The 25,861-nt window shown below is 36.4% G+C and overlaps 1 protein-coding gene across 1 annotated transcript in view; it reads left to right on the top strand.

Moving 5' to 3' along the window:
* Positions 1-25,861, top strand: part of LOC126299466 (sodium-coupled neutral amino acid transporter 9-like) — a 276,856-nt gene that overhangs the window by 213,319 nt on the left and 37,676 nt on the right. Inside the window, exons 5-9 of the mRNA XM_049991386.1 lie at positions 12,183-12,340; positions 17,645-17,812; positions 17,917-17,973; positions 20,561-20,743; positions 20,849-21,060. Coding sequence (XP_049847343.1) covers positions 12,183-12,340; positions 17,645-17,812; positions 17,917-17,973; positions 20,561-20,743; positions 20,849-21,060 — 778 coding nt within the window. The remainder of the gene's footprint in view (positions 1-12,182; positions 12,341-17,644; positions 17,813-17,916; positions 17,974-20,560; positions 20,744-20,848; positions 21,061-25,861) is intronic.

Genomic DNA, 25,861 nt, shown 5'->3' with positions numbered 1-25,861 from the left:
TGATATTTTTCTAAGAATGACACCAGTTGTAGCACACTAAATGTGTAATAGTAGAGCTGAGTTGTTCCCCATTAATCTTTAATACTGGCATAGTAAAGCACTTGAAATGTGCACATAATAATACAAGGCACATTGCTGTACTGAGCACAGCATTACAGATCAGAACAGAACAGTGTTAACACACCATACTGCATTTCAGAAAGGTGGTGACTCATACCAAAAAGTTAGACTAAAGTGACCAGAGATGTTCAATTCGAGATGTTCAATTCGTGGTGCAAAGATGTTTCTATTTATATTTTTGGTTTTTATGATCAAAAGTAAAAGTTATATGTCATTAATATCTTACAAAATTCACATTACACATGCTTTTTAAATTATTACCAAAAATTTGTCCCTAAAAGTTTTTATATTTACACCAAGTGAGGTGGCGCAGTGGTTAGCACACTGGACTCACATCCAGCCATCCAGATTTAGGTTTTCCATTATTTCCCTAAATTGCTCCAGTCAAATGCTGGGACACAATTCGAGCTCATGCTCCATCTCTAATGACCTCCATGCCAATGGGACATTAAACCCAACCTTCCTTCCTTCCATTCTTCCTTCCTTCCTTTCCTTTATATTTGTACATAAGATAAATAAGACTCTACATCTTATTGCATCATAATCAAGAGCCAAAATTTTTTATGGTCTCTGAAGGATGTCCATGTGTCAATTAATGCACTTATGTGACTGTATCGAGAAATGAGCCATTGCCATTACAAGCATGTAATATTATCAAAATTTGGATAGCAATATAATGGAACGGCCCAGTATTTAATTTTGACAAATGTAAAGAAAATAATTTCTTGAAAACAGTTCCCTAAAAATAAAATATTTAGTTAAAAATTACATAAATTTAACTGGAATGTTATGTCCACATGTTCTTCCTTTAAAGAAAACCTTATTTATATGCGTATATATACTGCAGTTTTTTTACTTAAAACATTTGAAAGTTTAATTCACAAATTGCAATAATTAGAGTAAGATTAGGAGAATTTGTGTCTTTCTCACAAGGCAAATAATTATTCCATGTACATTGTTATAATATGTATGTAAATAGAAAATTTCTGCAAAGTACATAATAAAATTGTACACTACTAGAAGAAATGAAGTAAAAATTGTGAATAATTACATATTCAAAAAATTACTGTGACCAATCTAATAATTATATACATCAACAAAGACAATGAATACAATGACTACAGAGTACATGTAAATGAAAATTTGTTTCTGTGCAACTCATTACAGTGCAGCTGTTTCAGGCTAGCAAGATTCAAACAAAATGCTTACAAAAAATCTGTTTACACATACATTTCTGTGAAACTAAACAGGGCAAAATATAAACAGATCTAATGCAAAGTTCTTAGTTATTGTTTCCAACAAAAATCAGTAGAATGAAGAAGGACCTGTAGTGCACAATACTTTGTCTCTTCCTAACACTCAAGCATAAACAAATTTTTCTCTGTTACAAAAAGCATAATGCAGTTCAACATTAGTTTTGGTTAAGTATTACATATCTTGTTATTCTTAATTCTGTATCATGGTCATTGTCTCTTTGAATAAGTGTCTGCTATGACCTTCAAACTTTATCTCACCTCAGTTCCACTTGGTAGTTCCAATAGCTTTTTAAGTAGATTTATGTTTTTCACATAGAAAGTCATAACATTTCTTGTAGTAAATTTACACTTCTCGTATGGTACTTCAATGTCTCTTTCAACAGTTTCATTTACACCAGCTACCAAAATATTAGTAAATTAGTTTTTGTGGCAGCAAGACTCATACTTATATAGACAGAAAGCATGTTCATACATTTGAGATTGTCCTATCAGTGAGTGGAAGTGGAACCCTTGCAGATTTCTGAGCAACCATTTTCAAATGACATGAAGAGTTCAAATACAAAAATACATATAATTTTTCTTCTTTGGGGGAAGCAGCATTATATATGTCAGATAACAACATGATTATTATAGTAGATGCACCAAATAGCTGCTTCTAATAAGAAATCTTTATTTACGACAGACTGTTTCGGCTTTGTGCCATTTTAAAGTATGTATAGATTGATGTGACATCCATATTACATCATTAGTGGACTGTCATAGAACTGTCACTGTTTTAATGAGATGGTAAATTATGACAATATGTTGAAAATAAAATATTAATTATGATGTGAAAGAAGTTTGACAGTTCCACTCTTACAACACTATATGTAAACAGTCAAACAAATGTAAACATATAGCACCGTATGAGTGGAACTGCCAAATTATTGTCACATCATAATTAACATTTTATTTTCAAAATATTGACATCATTTACCATTTTATTATAACAGTGACAGTTATAAGACAATCCACTAATGATGTAATATGGACATCACATCAAGCTAGACATCCTCGAAAATGGCATTAAAGACTGAACAGTCTCTCATAAATAAATATTACTTATTATAAGCAGCTGTTTGGTGCATCTACTATAATAGAAAACATATAAAACAAACATCAATGCAAAATTTTTAAAAGGTCAACATGTCATTCAAAATAAGACTCTGTACAGTTCAGCATAGTTTTTTTTTTTTTACTGTGTTTTGAACTACCTGTGCTATCATTCTGAACTGTCTATTGTGACTGTTTCCAAGAATGAATATTTGACTCTGTTAATTACTTACAAAGACAGATGGTTCAAAAATGTACATAATGTTTGTAACTAATTGCCATAAATAAATAAATAGAAGATACTTCTTAATATGACTTTTGATGGAATTCCAATCATTTATTTCAATAAAGAAAAAGTTGCTGACCTATTTTACCAGCAGCATGCTGGAGGTCTGTAATACAGTCAGAGTCATCAATACCAAGTACAAAAGAGGCAAAAACATCCAAAAATCATGGTTCAACATTTATCCTAGCATAATATAGGCTGCAATATTTAATAATTATTCAATGTTTAGACTGCATAAAGTATACCACAGTCAGTTTCAAAATGCTGATTATGGTAGTTTATGATTATTGTAATTACTTTATAGTTCATAAACTGTACATGGTGCTTATAAATGAATATCAGTGTTTTAATGCTTTTTAAATTAGACTTACAGTTATAAATGATATGTCAAATGAAAGAGCAACTCAAACAGTTGTGTTTGGCATCAGTGCGCATACACAGCATGCAGTGTTTCTGCCACAATCCACTAGACAGCAGTAGTAGCAAAGATGGCGACTAGTGAGCAGAAAGCATTTTGTGTTTTGTAGTTTGCAAGGACCAAATCTGTAGTTACTGTGCAATGTGGATTCCATCTGAAGTTTGGTTGTGCTCCTACAAGTGATAATAACATTCATAGATGGTATCATCAATTTGAAGATTCTGGCTACCTTTGTAAAGGGAAGAGCACAGGATGACCAAGAGTCAGTGAAGAGACTGTTGAGTGAGTGAGAGTCATTCACTTGTAAGCCCAAATAAATCAGTTCAGAAGGCTAGTCGTGAATTACAAGTTTCCTTGTCAACTGTTTGGAAAGTTTTAAGAAAACGCATACAACTATGTCCACACTGTTTACAGTTATTACAGACTAAAGCCGGCAGACCATGGATTATGTGCGACCTTCACAAATGAAATGTTGTTTCATGATGATGAAGATTTTCTGGACCATGTTGTCTTCAGTGACAAATTGACCTTTCACCTTAGTGGACATGTTAACACTCACAATTTGCGCATATGGGGCTCAGAAAATCCTCACGAGGTTGTAAAAATACAATGAGATTCCCCTAAAGTGCCTGTTTTTTTTTTTGCCATATCCTGGCGGAAAGTTTGTGGGCCTTCCTTTTTTGGTGAACCTACTGTAACTGACACTTCTTACCTTGATACACTAGAGCAATGGCTCTTCCTTCAGTTGGAAGAAGATGAGGAAGAGAACTTCATTTTCCACCACTTCACTGGCATAGTGAAGTACGCAGTTGGTTGAACTTCACTGTACCAAAGCGCTGGATAGGCCACAAGGAGCCAAATGACAGGACTTGCTTTACATGGCCTCCATGTTCACACAACCTAACATCATGTGATTTTTTTCCTCTGGGGCTTCATCAAGGATCGTGTGTATGGGCCTCTGCTACCAGCAGACCTCCCTGAATTAAGAAACTGGATTGAGGCAGCTGTTGCTACAATCACTGAAGACACACTTATCAATGTTTGGGAAGAACTCAGCTATAGACTTGATGTATGCTGTGTGACAAATGGTGCTCACATTGGATATTTATAAGGTTCTTGGTAAAACTGTTGGAGTTGATCTTTCATTTGACAAATCATTTATAACTGTAAGTTTTATATAATAAATATTATAAAGCATTAAAACCCCGATATTCATTTATAAACACCCTGTTTGTGAAACTTTAGTGGAGCAAAAGATCTAAATGTTCCAACAAGAATTTTCTACAGCTAAATTTTGTTTGTTAACAAAGTACAAAATGTTACCAAAACATTTTGTGTGCCACCTCTGTGATACACCTACTTACAAGAAAAATTGCCATATTTGTAATTATGTTAATTTATTCAGTTATTAATGAAGAGCATAATTCAATAATGAAGAATAATATCTTCTTCAGAAAAATTAGTACCACGAAAAATATAAAGTCCGATTCTGGACCCCAACAAGCATAATGGCCCAATTGATGAAAGTATTCAATACATTTATTTATTTATTAAGCATCCAGTTCATCGAAACATTGGTACAAAATATTGCTTATTTTGTACATTAATACACAGTTTCAAATACATGGTACATTACAGTAAAATTGATTCATTACCATAAATAATTTTAAGTATGTAATACTGTGGAATAAAGCAAACCCATGCAATACATAAAAATAATGTATAATCTAATACAGAGCGCAATAGGTAAGGAAAACAGTTTTTGCATTTCATATCATAGTTCTGTCGTAGTTTTACCTTTGATTGATACAGTTTTGTCATCCACAAATTTTATAAATTTCTGGGAGTTTTGAATGACTCTTGCTCATTGATGAATATCAAGAACAACAATGGGCCCAAACTAGAACCATGGTGCACACTGTATTTAATTTCTTTTCTTTTAGAATGTTAGTTAAACAATCTTCCTCATGTGTGATTGCTATTACCTGCTTTTTCTGTATGATGTCACTCATACATGTGCCAGTTCCGTAATTCCTACATATTCCAATTTTTGAGGCAGTAAGTTGTGGTCTATCATATCAAACGATTTTGTGAGGTCCATAAATATTGTTTATACATGTTTCTTCTGGGCTATTGCAGTCAAGGCCTCATTGATCAAATTAGAAATGGCAGTTTCTGTTGATGTGTGTTTTCTGAATCCATGTTGGGTACTTGATACAAATTAATTTTGCTCTATGAATGTAGTAAGTCTCCTGTTAAACACTTTTCCCAGTATTTCAGAAAAGGCAGACAGCAGCTATAATGGTGTGTAGTTCTCTTCATTTGTCTTGTCTCCATTCCTGAACACAGGCCTCACCTTCATCATTTTTAGCTTTTCTGAAAAACACCACTATATATAGCAAAGATGCAAGTATGAGTTGGGGCAAAGTCAATACTGTTGCACATTGTTTTAAAACATTAAATCAGGAACATTGTCTATGCCTGAAGAAAATTTTGATTTTAATTCCTTTATAATACTCAGTATGTCCTTTTCACCTATAGCATACAAAAATATTGTTGTTTCATTTAAATAGGTTTTTTGCTGGTCAATGTGCTACTCTGTTAGTCAGTAATGTTGTCTCTACTTTGAACCAGATTAGAATTACTGTTTTTACTGCTTTTTTGCCAGTTTCTCTTATGGGAACCGGATACGATTATCAATTGAATACAATAACTATCTCCATTAAGTTCCACATAGAGATATATTTCGCAGTATTTCATATATGTATACGCACCTTGCGATACAGAACAGAACTAAAAACGAACATGGCAGAGCAATCAGAGTCCAGAGATGGTGTTAATATTAATCATGATCAATATGACCTATCGATCCCCACCCCCCCAGTCCCACAGTACGGAGTATCAACAGTCAGGCTTCAGGAGAGGTCATGTGGGTGGTGTGTTGGTAGCAGTCGTGCGAGTGAGCAGGGGCACAATTTTTATCTCCGTCGAGATGGAGTGAGGAGGCAGAGTAACTAGTCAGTTAACTAGCAGGGGCGGATGATGCATCGACCAGCCTGAGACCAGTTATGTGGAACAGCCTACGGTGTGGTGCAGGCCTGTATGCAGATTGAGCTGTCTGACAAGATGAACCTGCGGATTTCTGACAGCTCGCACTCAGGGGGGAGGGACAGGCTATGGACCACACTGACATTTAACTACCCATTGGGTGGTGAGGCCGCGGTGTCTGTTAGGAGCATGAGCACACAGTCATCGAAGGTGATGATCAACACTTTGTCCACGCAGTGTGGTGGCATGTTGTAGCACAGGTTAAATGTGGGAGAGCGAGTCTCTGCAGACAGTGAACTGGTGGTGAAACCCGCACATGCGGTTGCTGGCGACATGCCTGGAAAACCTGTGAATGGCAATGATGAATCATGGGTTGGAGAAAACAGGGCCAAGGGATGAGACAAAGCATTTTCTGGCTCCATGGTGGAAAAGTTGTCAGGAGGGTCCAACTGATATGGCAGAGTGGTGCCGGATTCCAGGAAAGCAGGTTTGAGGCTGTGCAATGAAACAGTTTGAGGATGATCTTTAACCATAATGTCAAACATTGTCTCACCCCATAAGAGGACTTTAAAGGGGCCAAGGTAGGGTGATTGCAGGGGTTGTCTAATGGAATCATCCCTGAGCATAACATGGGAGCAAGTGTTGAGTGCGGTTGGCATGCGACTAGTGAAATCTGGGGAGGGGTGAAAATCCTTTGGTGCTTGAGGCAGGATAAGTTCCCCTGGTAGGACTGGGTTCTCCCTGGGAACGAATTCAGAGATGGTTCCCTGTAAGTCCGGTTTAAAGGTTGAACTGAGACCAAGTAACACCCACAGAAACACCTCAGACCAGAGGCAGTTGTCGCACCTGAGCACAGTTTTGAGGGTGCGGTGTCACCGTTAAACTAACCCATTTCTTTGCGGGTGGTAGGCTGTTGTATGAATACTTTTAATGCCACAGATATTACATAAAGTGGTGAACAGGTCAGACTCAAACTGCCAACATTGGTTGGTGACGATGGTGGTTGGGCAACCGAACCCTGCAATCCATGAGGAGATGAAACCCTTGGCCATGGTTTCAGCGGTTATGTTGGGTAAAGGAACAGGTTCCACCCAGTGAGACATACGGCTGATTGTGAAGAGAATATATCTGTTGCCCTCCAATGGTGGTAGTGGGCTGATAAGATTGATATGTACATGACGAAATCGTCTTTCCAGAATGTCGAAATTGCCTAATGGAGGGTTGGTGTGGTGGCCGATTTTGTTGCATTGATAGGGGATACAGCTGCATGTCTGGGTCTGACAGTCCTGTTTTATATTTTTCCAAATGATATGCTGTGATACCAGCCATGTAGTGGCACAATGTCAGGGTTAGTGAGATTATGATAGGCGTTGAAGGCTTGCCGGAGCAATGTGGGCAGGAGAAACGGCTGCATGGTTCCAGTAGTCGAATCGCACCACACCTCATTCAAAACACCGGGCTTTGGTTAACATGAGAGATGTTTGAGGATCAGTGAGGAGAGCTTGAGATTCCTCGTCAGAGGCCTGGAGAGTGGCCAGGTTGGATAAGTCGATGATGAGTGAGACAGTATTGATTCGCGAGAAAAAATCAGCAGGGATGTTTTCTGTGCCTTTGATGTAGCAAACATCTGTTGTGAACTGAGAGACTAAATCAAAGTGGTGGAAATGTCGAGGGGGTGGGTCCTCAGGGGGGTTGCAGAAAGCATCTGCTAGTGGTTTGGGATCGGTGAGGATGAAGACAGAGTGGCCCTCAATGTCGGGGCGAAAGTGTTTGACTGCTTCATAGACCACCAGAAGTTCTCTACCAAAAGCGGAATATTTCTTCTGAGCTGTAGACAGTTTTTTTAGAGAAGAAATGAAGGGGAGAAACCATGTTGCCATTGCGTTGCTGTAGTACTGCCTTCACCATGATGTCAATGGCGTCCGTAGTGATGAACAACTCGGCCGACAGGTCGGGATGGGCGAGTGTCACGGTTAGAGCTAAGGAAGCTTTTAGAGCCTTGAAGGCCTCCAGCATAAGTTCAGTCCAGCGAAGTGGTTTAAGGCCTGAAGTCTGTTTGCCCGACAGTGAGTCTGTCACTGGGGCAAGAAGGCAGAAGCCGACGGTAGTAATTTATTGTACCCAAGAAACGTCGGAGTTCTTTGTAAGCAGCCAGAGGTGGCAGTGACATGATAGCCGGCACGCAGGATTTGGGAGTCTGTATTCCATCAGTGGAGATGGTGTAACCCAAAAATGTGATAGAGGACTGGCGCAATTGGAATTTGTCCTTGTTGACCTTGATGCCGTTGGAGTTCAGGGTCTGGAGGACCTTGTACAAGGGTCACTCCAAAAGAAATGCACACTATTTTTTAAATCCATCTTTTATTCTACATGTTTGAAAGTTAGAACTGTCATCCTCCCAAATACAAGTCCAGTATACTAATCACTCTGCCACCTTATTTGGTGGAGAAGAAATTGACAGAGCACTAAAAGACTTAAATTGAAACGCCATTTTAGTATATGACATTCCCTCAGAATTATTGAGATAATTGGGAAAGACAACCATGAAAAAACCATCACACTTGTTCTGGAAGAGATATAAAACAGGAAAAATACCCTCAGACTTCCAGAAGGATGTAATAACCCAAATTTCAAAGAATGCAGGTGCTGACAGGCTTGAACACTATGGAACAAGGAGTTTAATAAGTCATGTTTTCAAAATACTGGCATAAATATTTACATAAGAATGGAACAACTTGTAAAGACTGGCCATATTGAAGGTCATATTGAAGAAATTTATAAACACATGGGGCAGTACTGTCTAATCTTACGAGATAGACAGAAAAATGCAAACATACATTTATGACATTTGTAGCATAAGAATAAAATTTTTGACAGTGTTGAATGGAATACACTCTTTTAACTTCTGAGCATAATAGCTGTAAAATAGAGGGAGAGGAGAATAATCTAAAACTTCTACAGAAACCAAACTGCAGTTATAATATGGTAGGGAATGAAAGAGAATCAGCAGTTGAGAAAGGGATAGGACACTGTTGTATTCTCTCCTTAATGTTATTTAATCTGTAAATTGAGAAAACAGTAAAGGAAACAAAGGAGAAATTTGAAAAGAGAATCAGAGTTCAGGAAGAAGAAATAAAAACTTTAAAGTTTTCTAATAACATTGTAATTCTATTAGAAATGGCAAAGGACATGGAACAGTAGCTGAATGGAAATGCTAATGTCTTCAAAAGGAAAAGTGAGGGTTATGGAATGCAGTTAAATTAAATCATGTGATGCTGAGGGGAATAGAAAATGAGGCATGAAATGTAGTAAATACATTCTGTTATTTTGGCTGCAGATAACTGAAATTTGTTGAGGTAAGAGAGGGTATAAAATGCAGGCTAGCAATAGCAAGGAAAGCTGCAAAAGAGGAGTTTATGAAGATCCCATATAAATTAAGTGTAAGGACATATTTTATGAAGGTATTTGTTTGAAGTGTAGCCTTATACAGAACTGAAATTTGGGTGATAAACAGTTCAGGCAAAATGAGAACAAAGGTTTTTGAAATGTGATGCTACAAAAAATGCTATGGATTAAAAGGATAGATAGACTAACTAATGAGAAGGTTCTGAGTTTATTTTGAGATAAAAAAACTTATTGCTCAATTTAACTAAAAGAAGGGCTCAGTTGGTAGAACACATCCTGACACATCAAGAAATCATTAGTTTGGTAATGGGCAGAAGTTTAAGGGGTAAAAGTTGTAGATAGAGACTTAATGAGATAAGCTGGCTCACATGGCTGTAGACTGCAGTAATTATTCAAAGATGAAGATGTCTGCACAGGATAGATTAGCATTAAACCAGTCTTTGGCCTGAAGACTGCAACAAGTTTTGTAGCTACAAAAGCGATACTTTCCTCAGAAAAAATTACTGAGTGTCAGTAGACACTCCAGTTGGTCCAGTATAACTGATTTATACAAGGGTTTTGGTCACTCCTGCTGTGCAAATAGATGTGAACTATTCGGCAGTTGACTGCAGAGTGAAAATGAGTTGTCTTAAATATTTGAGTTTGAAAATATTCTCATTCAGTGAGACTATAAAACTTCTGGGCACCAGAGACTAGCAAATAATAGGACATTCACTGTTAATATAAACAACTATAAGTCAACAAAATACCACATAAGAGCCAAATTACTCCAAAGTTCTTTTTTAGTCCCAGTACTGTACCATCTGTACTGTGCCATCATGCTTTACTCCTTACAAACACACGCAGCATGATATGATGATGACACTGCTATTCTCATGCAGTAGCAACAGAAACAAACAATTCTGAAAATACACAACCAGTTATGTATTCCAGTAAAAAAGCAATCATCTCTCCAGAGCCAAAACTTTCTGTCAAGGCTCACCACAAAGTATTTTTGGGTAACTCTGGATCAACACCTCACACAAAGGCAGTATATAGAAGTAGTCAGAAGAAAGACAAGCCGTAAACTTAGAGAATTTTACCAAGTACTAAATGTTCAAAGCCCACTCTTTGTAATAGTGGGAGTAATGATGCACATCAGCCTGATCCACCCAGTGTTAGCATATATTCATCCTGTCTGGTGATACTTTCAAACCTTCAAGCTTTAAGATGTTTAACATGTGCCTCTATTGGTTTCACCACAGGTTCAGTTTTGTAAGTAATAAAACTACACTGAAGAGCCAAAAAAACTTGTACACCTGTCTAATATCACATAGGGCCCCCGTGAACACACAGAAGTGCCACAACAGTATGTCATGGACTGAACTAATGTCTAAAGGAATGCTGGAGGGAACTGACACTGTGGATCTTGCAGGGCTGTCCATAAATCCGTAAGAGTACGAGGAAGTGGAGATCTCTTCTGAACAGCACATTGCAAGGCATATATATCCTCAATAACGTTCATATCTGGGGAGTTTTGTGGCCAGAGGAAGTGTTTAAACTCAGAAGACTGTTCTTGGAGCCACTCTGTAGCAATTCTGGATGTGTGGGGTGTTGCATTGTCCTGCTGGAATTGCCCAAGTCCATCGAAATGCACAATGGGCATGAATGGATTTATGTGATCAGATAGTTTGCTTACGTATGTGTCACCTGTCAGAGTCATATCTAGATGTATCAGGGGTCCAATATCAATCCAACTGCACAGGTCCCACACCATTACAGAGCCTCCTATTTGAACAGTCCCCTGCTGATGTGCAGGGTCCACGGATTCATGAGGTTGTCTCCATACCCTTACACATCCATCCACTTGATACAAATTGAAGTGAGATTTGTCTGACCAGAAAACATGCTTCCAGTCATCAACAGTTGAATGTCGGTGTTGAAAGGCCCAGGCAAGGTGTAAAGCTTTATTCGTGCAGTCATCAAGGGTACACAAGAGGGCCTTTGGCTCTGAAAACCCAAATTGCTGATGCTTCATTGAATGTTTTGCACACTGACACTTGTTGATAGTGCAGCATTGAAATCTTCAGCAATTAGTGGACAGGAAAAAATTTCTTGCTAACATTTGATTAAAACAAGTTACATTGTGGATTAAACAGTTGTCATATACAAAAAATATTTTACATACTCAGGTGTCTAAAACAAATGCACATATTTTTACCTAACTGTGTGTGTTCTCTACATTGAAACAAATTTCTAGTTATTTTATATTTCTAATTCATTGAATGGTTAGTACTTTGTGGTCAATGAATTTAGTAAAACCAATAATTGCTTGAAAATATGTTGATATCATTTATATTTAAAAGAAGAACTTATAAAAATGAAGCTTTAGAGATTTATAATGATATAGGTAATTTGATTTCTGTTGTGAAAAATTGTCTGTTGTTTTGTGAAAGCCATAAACATGCATGTAATTTTAAAGATTTCTCAACAAATTTCTTTCTGTAAATGATATGCTTTTATCATTTGATTATGGGAAATATCTTCAAAATCTATTATTTTTATTTTTTACTGTTAGATTTGCAGTATGGAATACTATTATGGGGTCATCTCTACTAACTATGCCATGGGGCATTGAAAGAGCTGGTCTGTGGACTGGGATCTTGATTGTGATCCTTATGGGTGCTTTGTGTCTCTACACAGCATATCAGTTACTTGAAGTACAAAAATGTCATGGTAAGATAGTTATGCAGTTTGTGTATCATAGCTTAATGTATAAAATTAAATATAATGATATTTATTTTCCCAGAATGAATTTTATGTAGTGTAGAGTGATTGTATGGGCTATTTTGCAGGTTGGTTGCAGTAGAACAATGAATATTTGAGTTACCAGATGTACTTTCCTTTGAACATGGACCATTTTGTGCAGTTATATAAGCTGGTTGAATTATACAGACACAAGTCTACTCACACCATGTCACTATCTTTTTTGCAATGTTCTTCCAGTTGATTTTTCTGTGTCTTAAAAAAAAAACAAAAAAAAAAAAAACAAGAAAGCAATAGAAGAATTTTTTATGTGAATACCCTTAACCAACACAATGCACACTTTCTGGAACTATGTCAAGTTTGCTTACACAGCTCTCTAGATATCTTGTTCCTGATGAATATACCTCTCTAACAGGCAGAGAATAAATACTCTTTTACACTGTACCTAATAGCCGCAGTGAATAACAATTAATTCTCTTTCATTTATATTTCCATTTTTAGTCAATGTGAACCATTTTAAATCAATACAGTGGTCTCCCAGATTTTTTGAATTCTAATTACATACCCATCCATTCATTAAATTGTCATGATTTAGTGATGTACACTTAATATTGTAAGTTCTCTGAGTGTTTTTCTTCAAATTTCCTTTGAAATTCAGGTATTTAATATTTTAATATAGATGATTTTCTTCTTCTATTACACAACATTACATTGTGTTAATACTTGTTCCATAGATCATGATTATGACAATTCATAATGATATGGAACATGTCAATTTGATATAATGTTTCTTTACATGACAAACTTCTGTCTTTCTTTCTTTATTTTCTTCATTTTTTCAATTGCTACATCATATCTAAAAATTCATCTAATGACTACACATAGTTATTCAGAAATTTTTTAATTTGTTTTTAAATGCTAGTTAGCTATCTGCCAGATTTTTAATAATATTTGCTAAATGACAAAAGATTTTTGTGGGAGCATAATTAGCCCATTTCTGTGCCAAAGTCAGATTTAACCCAGGCTAGTGATGATCATCCTTTCTTCTAGTGTTGTAACTATGCACTTTGTTGTTATTTTTTAAAATTAGGATGGGTTATTGTCAACAAATTTCCTAAGTAAATATATGTACTGTGAAGGTTCTATGAATACTCCCAGTTCATTAAATAAAATTTTGCAAGGCGATCTTGGGTTAGCATCAACTATTATTCTAGAATGAGATTTTCACTCTGCAGTGGAGTGTGCGCTGGTATGAAACTTCCTGCCAGATTAAAACTGTGTGCCAGACCCAGACTCAAACGCAGGACCTTTGCCTTTCGCAGGCAAGTGCTCTACCATCTGAGCTACCCAAGCATGACTCGTGCTCCATCCTCACAGCTTTACTTCTGCCAGTATCTCATCTCCTACCTTCCAAACTTCACATAAGTTCTCCTGTGAACCTTGCAGAACTAGTACTACTGGAAGAAATGATATTGTGGAGACATGGCTTAGCCACAGACTAGGGGATGTTTCCAGAATGGGATTTTCACTCTGCAGCAGAGTGTGTGCTGGTATGAAGCTACCTGGCTCATTAAAACTGTCTGCCAGAAAGTTTCCGGTATTATTCTGATTACATGCTTTTGTGCAATGAATACTTTTTCTATTAATAGTGAATTACTCCAAAATATGATGCAATATGAAACAAGTAAATGAAAATAGAGGGAGCAGGCTGGTGTACTGGTATGTTTGTCACCAAAATTTGCAGTAACCATAGTAGTACAAGAAACTGAACTCAAACGTTTCAGCAGATCATCAATGTCTTTCTTACAATTCAATTTCTCATCACTGTACATACCCAGAAATTTTGGATATTCTTTGTTACCAACAGACTTCTGTTCAAAGTCTATATTTACCAATGGTGTTATTCCATTTACTGTACAGAAATGTATATTCTGTGTTTTCTCAAAATTTAGTGAGAGTCTTTTTGCAAAAAAACCACTTACTAGTTTTCTGAAAGATATTATTTACAATTTTCTCATCTGATTCTTGTTTGTAGGGTGTGACTACTGTACTTGTATCATCAGCAAGAACAACTACTTTTGAATCTTCATGACTATAGAGTGGCAAGTATATAATTAAGAACAACAGGGCTCCAAAGACTGAACCATATGGGACACTGTTCTTGATTTCTTGGCAGTTGGAGGACCCTGCTGATTTTTGCATTTCAGCCTTCTGCATTCTTCCAGTTAAATACGAATTGAACCATTTGTGCACTGTTCCATTCATACAAAGATACTTCAACTTATCTAGAAGAGTTTCATTGTTCAGACAGTCAAAAGGCTTTGAGAGAACACAGAAAATCCCAAAATGTGATGTTCAGTTATTCATATCATTCAGTATTTGTCAGTGAAAGTATGTGTGGCATTTTCTGTTGAAAAGCCTTTCATAAATGAGCTGCTCAGGGGAACACAATGGTAAGTGCCATTGCCGTGTATTTCGCAGTAGATGGCTAATGACACCACCTGTGGGATGCACAATGCAGTAATCTTGCTAGTAGTTCCAAATTCATTCAACAGATATCAGGGAGGAGCTTAATGGTAAGCGCCACTGTCCATCTGTTGCGGAAACATAATGGTAAGTGACAGGGAGAATGGTGGCAAGAAAAAACATCTCTGAGATCACAGCAACAGTGAACATGGCAGAAGACGAGGAATATACTTCCAATGATACTAATATCTTCGAGAGGGATCCAGAATACATTCTTCACAATTCAGATGACTCAGAGGTATGTTATATTGTAAATAATCTGTCTTTAGTACGTTTCACAAACACAATGGTAAGTGCATCTACATACCATTATGTTCATGAAGTACAATTGAAAATTACGTTCGTCGACAAGTACAATATGTGTACAGTCCAGATCGGTGGTGCGAGATCATCAAGAAGTCGTCTTGTATGAAATATGAAAAGGGAGGATTTCTATCAAATACGACACTCTAAAGAAGCGTTTGTCTTCAGAAAGAAAACAGTTGATGATCGAGATGTCAACCTAAGGAAAATATGTAGGTGGAAGGTGACCTCCGAATATCAATCATCTTTATTCATCAGCAATACATTTTGTCATGACATTTGGCATGAAATAAACTTCAGGAAACGTGGAAGGCAAGGACCAGTTTCTACGCTTCGACTTAAATACAATGGGCTAAGTCTTATTGAAAAGAAGGAAGTTGCTGACGTCATGTCGCTCCTAAATTACATACCACCTGCCCACAATGGATTTTTCCTGTCACTAAAGCCAACAGTTTTAGATGAAAAAGACATTAGTAATGAGCGTGATGAATGATTTTGCAGTTTCAGTAATGTGTTGAATACTTACTGTAAAATTTAATGTGTAAATGTTCTATCACTATGTGTTGTTAATGGTGTATGGTAATGTAATAATTTTTGTATATTTCATTTGTTTTAGTCAGTTCTGAGTTTCATTTATGTCTATATAGTAGAAGATAGATGTTAGAATCACTACAGAATAAAAGGACTGCTCAAAAAAATTATTCAGATTTGCAGATCAATTGAAACTTTAGAAGCGCTGTATCTCAAAAATGTGATTTTGGTGCTTACCATTTTGTTCCCCCGAGCAGCTCAAATCCAAATTGACATTTTGTTAATACTTTATTTTTACAAATATGTGAAGCCATTCTTGAATAAATTACATTTTCAAGAATTTTGGATAAAACTGTCAAAGCAAGATTGTTAGTATCAGACCCATCTCCCTTTTATGAAATGGTTTAACAGAAGCAGAAAAAAAGTTCCAACAATTAAATTTATAGTTAAACTCATCAAATTTATCTTTTTCACCATCAATTTTCTTCCTGTTGCATCTGCATTTTATATTATCTCTACTTTAGCCTTTGCCAGTTATTTTTCTCCCAAATAGCGAAACTCATCAGCTACTTATAGTGTTTAATTTTGTAATCTGATTATTTCAGCGCCAATTTATTTAATTCAAATACATTCCATTACCCTTGTTTTGCTTTTGCTCTTTTCAAGAGACTATACATTTCATTCAATTGCTCCTCCATGTCCTTTGCCATTTCTGACAGGACTACAGTGTTACAGGAAAGTTTTAAAGCTCTGGCTTTTATTTCTCCTGTGATAGACTGGTTGATGCCCTGAAGCTGTTCAGAACTTTTATCTTGAACTTTTTTTCTGGGAGGCTGTGCTAACTAACTTACTTAATAAGTGGGGAAATTACCATCAAATGAAGATCATGTAACTGAAGTTCAAAGGAGAAACTAAATATAAGGCAATATGACAGTTACAGTTACAGCACGTGCAGAACACACTATTATGTCCCAGCAGTTGACTTTGAAGAAGAAAGTTTATATCCTGACCATACACTAACAAACACTTCCTTTGAGAAAACTGATCAATGTTGCAAATATTTCAATAGTTATACAAATAGTTACTCTGTAATTCCCCTTTGTATAACTGCTTCAGCAAAAATTACTTCATATTAGATATTTTTCTGAAATTCGTAGAATGTCCAAATGTAACTTACAATTTTCTATGTACTACAAAATATTTTATGCATGACACTCATAAACTTTGAAAAAGTATAAAATCAAACACACACATCTAAGAAGAAAAATAATCAAAGATAATTAGCACTGTGTAACAGGAGTATCACATTATGCAAATTTAGTTAAATATATCTATAGTTTTCGAAACTGTTAAGGGTGTTTCCAACATTACTTTTGGCAGGAGAAGAATGCTGTATGAGAATCTAAAGATCTGCTTATCGAACAAGTGATCATTTCTGTTTATCAAATAATCTATGAAGAAATAATGTATGAAATTGATTCTTTTTATGAATGTATCACTTACAGTTCTGATGAAAGTCTAAAATTGTTTCATATGACATTATGTACATACGGTACTGGGAATGTTTTTCCATAACCATTACTCTAGTTCATAAGATCAGAAAAAGGGGGAATATAGCTGTATATTTTGTAAGAACTGATTTTCAGTTGAGGTATAGGATCAGTTCTATTTTAGGATATTACACTAAATTTGGTTCAAAGCCATGTTCTTGTCTGATGTATTTTTGATCACCTCTGAATATTGATCTGTGTGTAGGCTAAGGATGAGGTAATTTAATTATATTTTAGTTTTTCTTAAGTGAGTCTAACATGTACGATCTGATATCTATTGCTTTACATACCTTTTCAGACGTACCAAAACTAAAATTTTAGTTGAAACTGAACAACAGTTACTGAATATTGATCTACTTTTCAGGCTTTAATAGCCCAGATGGTGAAGTTGCAGACTTAAGCAGAGAGCTCCTTGGGAGACCAGCTGAAATAGTAGCAAAATCATTTTCTTTGATAGTGCTTCTTGGTGCAACCATTGTCTACTGGATCTTAATGTCTAATTTTATTTATCACTCAGTTGACTATTTATATGGTAAGTAGTAAAAGAATGAGATAATTAGATACTAAAGTGATTTCATCATCAATTTTATGTCTCCTTCTTCCATAAAATTTGAGACTCTTCTGAATTTCTTTCAGATACAGTAAATGGTGTTGTAGTAACCTCATCAGATCCAAATTCTACATATCCAGCAGGTAAGTTACAAAGGAATATGCATAATTCTGATAGCCTACTCAGAAATTTTTTAGACACTGAAGAAATAACCATAACCGTTCACCTTTATTTTTCTCATTTTATCCTGCCAATCTAATTTTGGGTGAAGTTCTCATCTTCTGTTGCTCATAAAAATTTAAATTAGTTGGCACTAGAGCATAAAAAGTGGAGAAGAAATTGCAATACATACATAATATTTCAAGGATCAGATACATGAGGAACAACAAATAATGGAGAAATTGAGATAAGTTGAGAAGCAGAATTAGGACAAATTACACAGGAAGAAATGGAAATAGCTGTGAAGAAGATGAATGTTGGGATAGCCCCAGGACATGATGAAGTATCAGTGGACATGATAAGATTGCCTGCTTGAGACCACAATTCATAGCTAGTGATTTTAATATATTATGGTGTCTACACACTGACATGAAAGAAATTTTACCACCTTGGGATAAATTATGAATATACCATACAAGTTTTGGATTTTGACTCTTATCCAATTTCTTATATATGTACCTGAACTTACACATAATATGCATCCAGCAGAGATAGCAGAATAATTTTTGCAGACAGTACAAGTATAATTATTAATTGAATTATTAATTGTGCTAGGGAAACAGAAATGGAAGATGATGTCAGTTATGTTCTTCAAATAATTAGTACATGATCACTGCAAACATATTCTCCCTTAATTTTAAAATTAAAGACGAAAGACAAGAAAAGGAAATAAATTGTTTATTCAGTTCTGTCCAATAAATGCAGGAACATATGCAGGAATAAGTCAATATTCACATTTATGTGTTTACATGCGAAGAAAGAGATTGGACAGGAAGAAAATTTTCTGAGCCTTTCAAATGGCTAAGTACAGCATTTCCTTTAATTTTTTGTATAATTACATGTCTTTTTGGCAATCAAGTAAACATCTTAACCATATTTGACATATTCCCAATTATTAATGGCTTGCAACTTTATACTCTATTGTAGTTCTTCATATAAATAAAGAGGATAATCACTGAATGGAAGCAAAGATTTGTTCATCCCCGCCCCCTTCCCCCCCTCCCCCTCATCCCCACCCCACCCCACCCCACACACACACACACACACACACACAGACAGACAGCAGTAAACTTAGCTGCCCCTCAAAATCCTAGTTGGTCATCTGCATGAGGTTATAACACAGTAGGATGTAGATGTTCCTAGAGGAAGTGTTTCTTCTGCCTGAGTTGGTCTGGGACCACTTGATTTTGTCATCTGGCTTTAAATATTACAAAGTGTGAAATCAAAGTCATGAGTTCAAGTTTCCTTGAATTTTTAAACCCCATTTCAACTGTATGCTTACATTATCAGTCTTATGGAATCACAAAGATAATTTAGTTCACTATCTGAGCTACTAGTTACTGAATTTCTATGAAAGAGCTTGACAATGTCTGTCTATCCATGTACTGGCCCTTTTAACTTGAAAGTTCACTCTACATGCAGTGGACAATGACACAGGTACCACCTGACAATTGTGCCTGTTAGAAGGGTATAGTGGTAGTTCATGAACTAAAAGCGTGTTTGCAGTGAAATATTTGCAACACATTATTCGCTTTGGGTCATTATTCTAAAAAAGGCAAAGAAGCAATTCAAAACATTTTTGCACTGTATGGAGTGAGAGTGACAGGAGAAATCACATTAAAAAATGGTTTTCTCTTTCCAAGGACAATGTTTTGTTGCTGAGAATCAACTGTGCAATGTGTGAAATGAGAGCCATTGGAGAAATCATATCAAAAAATTGTTTTCTCATTTCAAGGTCAATGTTAAGATGGTGATTCTCCACATTCAGGAAGACCTACGACCTTTGATAGAAAATATTTAAATGGCTGAATCCATGATATTTCACATCATTGTACTCAATAACCAGAAAATGTGATGAACTGTGACCATTTAGTCTTTGTGAGAGATTTACATTTGATGGGCAAGGTTTAAAATGCAGTTTTAAGAATACTTTTTGGGCTACTTCAGTGAAACAAAAGTCAATGAGTGGCCATATCTGGATGTTTTCTTCAGCATTTCTATCTGATATTGTCATAAACAACAAGGATATAGATAAGAAATCTCTGAAAAATTTTGATGAAAATTGTTTTAAAGCACCGAAGATTTTCTCTGAAGTACAGTGTAAACCAAATTTTCTGTAATACAACAAGGATATAGATAAGAAATCTCTGAAACATTTTGATGAAAATTGTTTTAAAGCACCAAAGATTTTCTCTGAAGTACAGTGTAAAGCAAATTTTCTGTAATACTATGTACAATATATGCTGCAGTTAACATTAACAACAAAATATTTGTTGAGAATGCCCCTCAAAGCACTTTTAACATATTATTTGCAGCAACGTTTAAGAATACCATACACTGTGGGCAAATGAAACCTGGCAGTTTTTATATAATTAAAAGTAGCCTTATAATCCCAATCTTGTAAATATCATATTCTTTAATAGCTACACTTTAGTATTTTATATGTTTCCATTATTTTCAAACTGTAATGATGTCCTATATGTATGAATGACAGTTTATTTCTGATTATAGTATTATGTATGCGGCATCCTGACCTGTATAATATAACTATATCCATGAAGCATCCAGAAGAGGCTATAGCATTCCATCAGATTTGGGACCTGGAGAAAACAGTTCCAATTTTCTTAATTATAATTATAGCTCCTCTTATCAACATCAAATCAGCTACATTCTTCACTAAATTTAACTCATTAGGTAGGCTGTCTATTTTCATGTATATAAATATAACAATGTGTTCATAGCAATGTAATGAACATTTGCTAGTGATTATGTATAATAAAAAAAAATATTCTGTTTCAGGTACACTTTCCATTATGTATCTTCTAATTTTTGTTTTTGTCAAAGCCAGCAAGTGGGGTATTAATGTACAGCTCTCTGATAGTGAGAGCCCATCTTATGTCCCACCATTTTCATCTAGTTTTCCAGCACTATCTGGAATGTTAGCACTTTCTCTTTTCATTCACAACATTATAATTAGCATAATGAGGAACAACAAACACCAGGAAAACAATGTAAGTCATTTCAGTCTTGCTTCATTTCATTATGCATATGATGCTCTGTATTCATTACCTATGCTGATCTAACATTCACAAATTCATGACAAGAAATTTTTATGTCAAGGTTCTGCTAACAATTCACTTATAAGAGAAATAAATGATTAATTTAGAATAATAAATAGCAGTATTAATCACATGAAATTATATGTTTCAAAGACATGTTAAGTCTCAACTTTATCTATGACAATGAATATAGGCCAAGTTAAGGTGCCTTTCCAATGATGGAGAGCCTCTGCAATACTTATATGAATTAAGAAGGGGAACCTCAAATGGGTTGAGCCATAAATTGGAGTTAGTATTATGGAGGGATATACACTGGGGTAGCTCTTGCAGCTGTGTGTAGCTCTTGCAGCTGTGTTAGCTGTGGTGCCAGGTTAGCACAGCAGTTAGCATTTCTGCTGTGTAAGCAAAGGATCTAGGTTCAAATCAAGTCTCTGGTACCAGTTTTAATTGATTATCATAAACAGCAGTACCTTTGAGGTTCAGTTCTTTGGTATGCCAGTTATAATAATGAAAGATGCAAACGCAAAAATTTTATAGGGGCATCTATTGTGGTATAAACCTAGTATAACATAATCTTCCTTTAGGTGATGTCTCATAATCTGCTTGATCTATAGATTACTCTATTTCTTCCAAAATTAAGCATTTGGCTGCCATTCAAGCCGTGTTCAGCAAACACCAATTTAACTTTTTCTCCAGGATCAATGTATCTGACATGTCCAAAGCAGCATTGTAAGTGCAACATGCACTGATCCCCAGTATTGTGTAGATTCTAAGAGTACTAACCTGTTTGTAATTTCTCGGTAAAACACACACACACACACACACACACACACACACACACACACACACACAACTGAAGTCTCATACTCTGAGATTCCCTATAGGTGGTGGCCTCATGATTCAGTAACATATGCATCACCATTGATTTAAATTTGATGTATTGGCACATTTACTTTTTTTTATCCAAATTTCAGTGATGATCAGTTTATCTTACACTCTTGTTTGTATTCCACCAACATCAGGTTAGCACAAATACTTCATGATTATTCTTAATGGCAATATATTTCATAAACAGTTTCATAAAAAACATACACATTAATTTTCTGCATACCACAATTCTCATAAAGGAATAAATTATTTGCAGTTCTTAGAGTGAGCCATCAGAAACATTCAATATGGCAAAAAGTAAAAACACCAATATTAAGTGCACACTAACAGACATAATTCATACTTGTAATAATCAAAGAACCTATAATAAAGATATTTGGCTCAGACATGTTGACATAATGATTGCTAACTGTGAACATTTTATGGAAGAGTAGATGACTACACATAGCTGTTCATTGGTTGAATTCTGCCCACTGACTGACTATTTGTGTGTGGGCATAGTATATGTAGACTGGAATAATTATATTTTGTTTCCTTTGTAATTAGATATTAATTTATAAAACTGTAGGGTGAAAGTTTGAGTAGATAATCGTTAAGGCCCAACACTGGATTTGTTAAACTAAAATATAGATGATTAGAAAAGTGAAAAGTTTACAGTGATATTTGATTAGCACACTATATGCCTTTGTGGTAGATTACCAACTTACATGAAGAAAAGCCACATTTGAAATTTCACTAATTTATTCAAATTCTTAATTAGAGGCTTAATTACATAAGAGTGTTATTTGATTCATAAAAATTAGGGCAACGAAAGTGTAATGTCAAGTCCTGGACTCTAACAAGCAGATGGCTCAAATGACAAAAGTAATTTCAAATGTGGCTGAAATTTATTTACAAATATTATTTAAGTTAATTAGTCTTCAGAAAAATGAAACAGGTTAGCAGAAAGCATGAAATTAGTATGTATAAATACTGAAAGAAATTTATTTGGAATTGTAAATATGAAGAGACTTCAGCTACACAATTAATTAGGAACGATGAAAATTAGTGCCATGCCAGGACCCAAAGCAGGATTTCCCATTCATCACAAGTGATCGCGGTAACCACTTTGGTTATCTGAACACACCTCCAGGACTGACCCAAACTTCCATATGTCACTGTGTGTCTACATCCTGCACTCGCACAGTTGCTGTGATTCCCACACAGGAAGACACTTATTATTATTTTTGTGGCCTAGTCTAGGCAGGAAAAAGTATTTGCAATGTGTGTGTCAGTGAATTTTGGAAGTTTGGGTGGGTCCAGGAGGCATATTCGTGTAGCTGAAGTAGTTCAGGCAATTGCTTGCAATAAGGGGAAATCCAGTTTGAGTCCTGATCCAGCACAAAGTTTCATTGTTATGGATCAATTGTGCTAATCATATTCACAATTCCAGATAAATTTCTTTCATTTCATATAGCTGTCAATCGCCACAGTGTCTGTGTGCAGTACAACATATAACACAGATGTTGTAAACACCACTGTATAAACAGTTTCAAATAAAAGATAAGGAAACAATAGTTGTTTAAGAGGAGTGAAACACTAGGAGGTGAATCACCTCCACTCTGCTATGTTTCAAGATGAAAGGCATTTGCAGGTGACATTCTTTCCCAAGCTAATTATATCTCTAAAAAATTGTGGTGGTGAGAAGATAATTTTGGTATTGTATTTTTTCAAATGTTTGCAATCTTGGGTGTTAGTGGTCATACATAGAGTAGAAATGCTTGTTGCTTGCTCTATGGCCACCTGTGGCCACCATTGTTTCTGCAGCCCCTCTGGTGGCAGAGGCTCCAGGTGTCCCTGGTCAGCAGGCACCTGAACATAAGGCTGGAAGTGGCCTACCATAGGGGACTACATCAGTTGGACAGCAGTGGCAACATGGATGAAATGGCATACACTGGAGGCAATGTCATGATGACTGGGGTCCAGAGAGGCGACTGCTCCTCTGGTGCACACTCCAGGAGCATATGCAGCTGTGGTAACCTGATGCAAAATGTCAGTCTGCCCCATGGTGGGGAAGCCAGTGGCAAGGCTGGTCTTGCCCCCTGTGGCTGCAACAGCATGGAACAACTAACAGTGGAATGAGAGGGGGCAGGTGGAGGAGGATGGAGGGAGGGGGTTCGAGGATGAACTCTTCTTTCTCTGAAGGATGCGAAAATGGGGTAGGATGGAAGGATTGGGAAGAAAAAGATTGAGGGTACAGGTGTGTAACCAGAGCAGGTTCTGGGGTCAGGTGACAGTCCAGTCTTCGGTATCAAGCCTAAAAATTCTATGCTCTCATTGCTGATGAATGGTGGCTGGGAACAACCAATCTTGTCAGCCAAACACCCAGGCACACACCCACATGCCAGACTGGAACTTTGGGGTGGTGGGAGGAACTGGGGGTTTGGCTGCAAGCAAGAGTAGATGCAGAAGAGAATGGGGTTGATGTCTACGAAATAGCTCTGATGAGCTCTTGTGCTAAAAAAAAAAAAAAAAAAAAAAAAGTTAGGGTGTCTTCCATGGAAGCATCTTAGACTTACTTCTTAATATGCTGTTTGAATTTCCTGACAATCCTCTCTGCCTCTCCATTTGATTTGGGATGAAAAGATGAACAGATGTGCTTCACTCCAGTTTCATGCAGAAATTCTCAAAGACCTCCTCCTAAAACTGTAGTCCACTTTTGGTCACCAATGTCTGTGGTACACATTTGTTCCACTGACGGACTAGGCTCTCTATTTCCCAGTCAATGCCTAGCCAATAAGCATGGAACTGAGCAAACAGTTTGGTCCTGAAAGCACCAAAATGTCCCTCATGCAGAAAATGTAGGATCTGTTGTCATAAGGCTGTTGGATTCACTACATACAGTGCATTGTGGTCTCTGGCTGAAAGGAGCAAGTGGTGTCACAGCCCATAGTGGTGGCAAAGAGGTTCTGTCCACCTGTGCAAGATGAAGGTGTGAACTTGTTTGAGAATGGTGTCAACCTCTGTGATGGTGGTGATGTGAGCTCTCATTATGGTAAAATTGTCCACAGCTCACCGAGCCTCGTCATCCTGGCAGAAACAAAGAATTTCCTCTTGACCAAACTTCTAGTCTGGCCCCAGGGGCAGGCAAAAAAGTGTTCACTTTTGTGAGTTGAGATGTGCTTCTGAAATGGTTTTCATAGGTACGTCCTGAGAGGAACAATGCCAAGTGCTGGAGCCAAAGAGCAGTATAATCTGGTACATGAGCTGTTGTGTTGAACAAGGAGATCAATGGCTTATGGTCCATTGTCATGTAGAACTTGGTGTCATAAAGAAGACAAAATTTCTTCAAAATCAATAGAATTAACAGCGCTTCTTTCTCAATCTTAGAGTGTTTAATTTGTGCAGAGATGAGGGCTTTTGAAGTGTACGTGATGTGATGCTCTGAACCATCAGTCTCTCAGTGAGTTGGGACAGCTACCACCCCATAGTTCAACATGTCTGTTGAAACCACTAACTGCTTCCTAGATTGGAAAGTCAGTGGATAAGATGGTGAGAGTAGACACTGTTTGAGTTCCGTGAATGTTTTTTTGTGCATGGCCAATCACATGAAAACCAATGCATTCTAACATGAGTGATGTAATGGATAAGCTATATGATATGCGTCTGGACTGAATTTTCTTCAATATGTAATTTTTCCCAAAAAACATGGAGCTGTTTGAGGTTCACCTCCCATGGCATGGGTGTAATCACTTTGACATGTTTTCACGTTGGTAATGTACATTTGTGAGGGACGATATGGCCTCAGTATGCCAATTAAGGCTGAAAAAATTCATCTTTGCTGAAGTGGTACTTTGACTATTCAACTGTGCTGAACAAACTGAGT

The sequence above is a fragment of the Schistocerca gregaria genome, chromosome X (genome assembly GCF_023897955.1).
Source record: "Schistocerca gregaria isolate iqSchGreg1 chromosome X, iqSchGreg1.2, whole genome shotgun sequence".
NCBI classification, from domain to species: Eukaryota; Metazoa; Arthropoda; class Insecta; order Orthoptera; family Acrididae; genus Schistocerca; species Schistocerca gregaria.
This window is presented reverse-complemented; position numbering and strand designations above follow the sequence as displayed.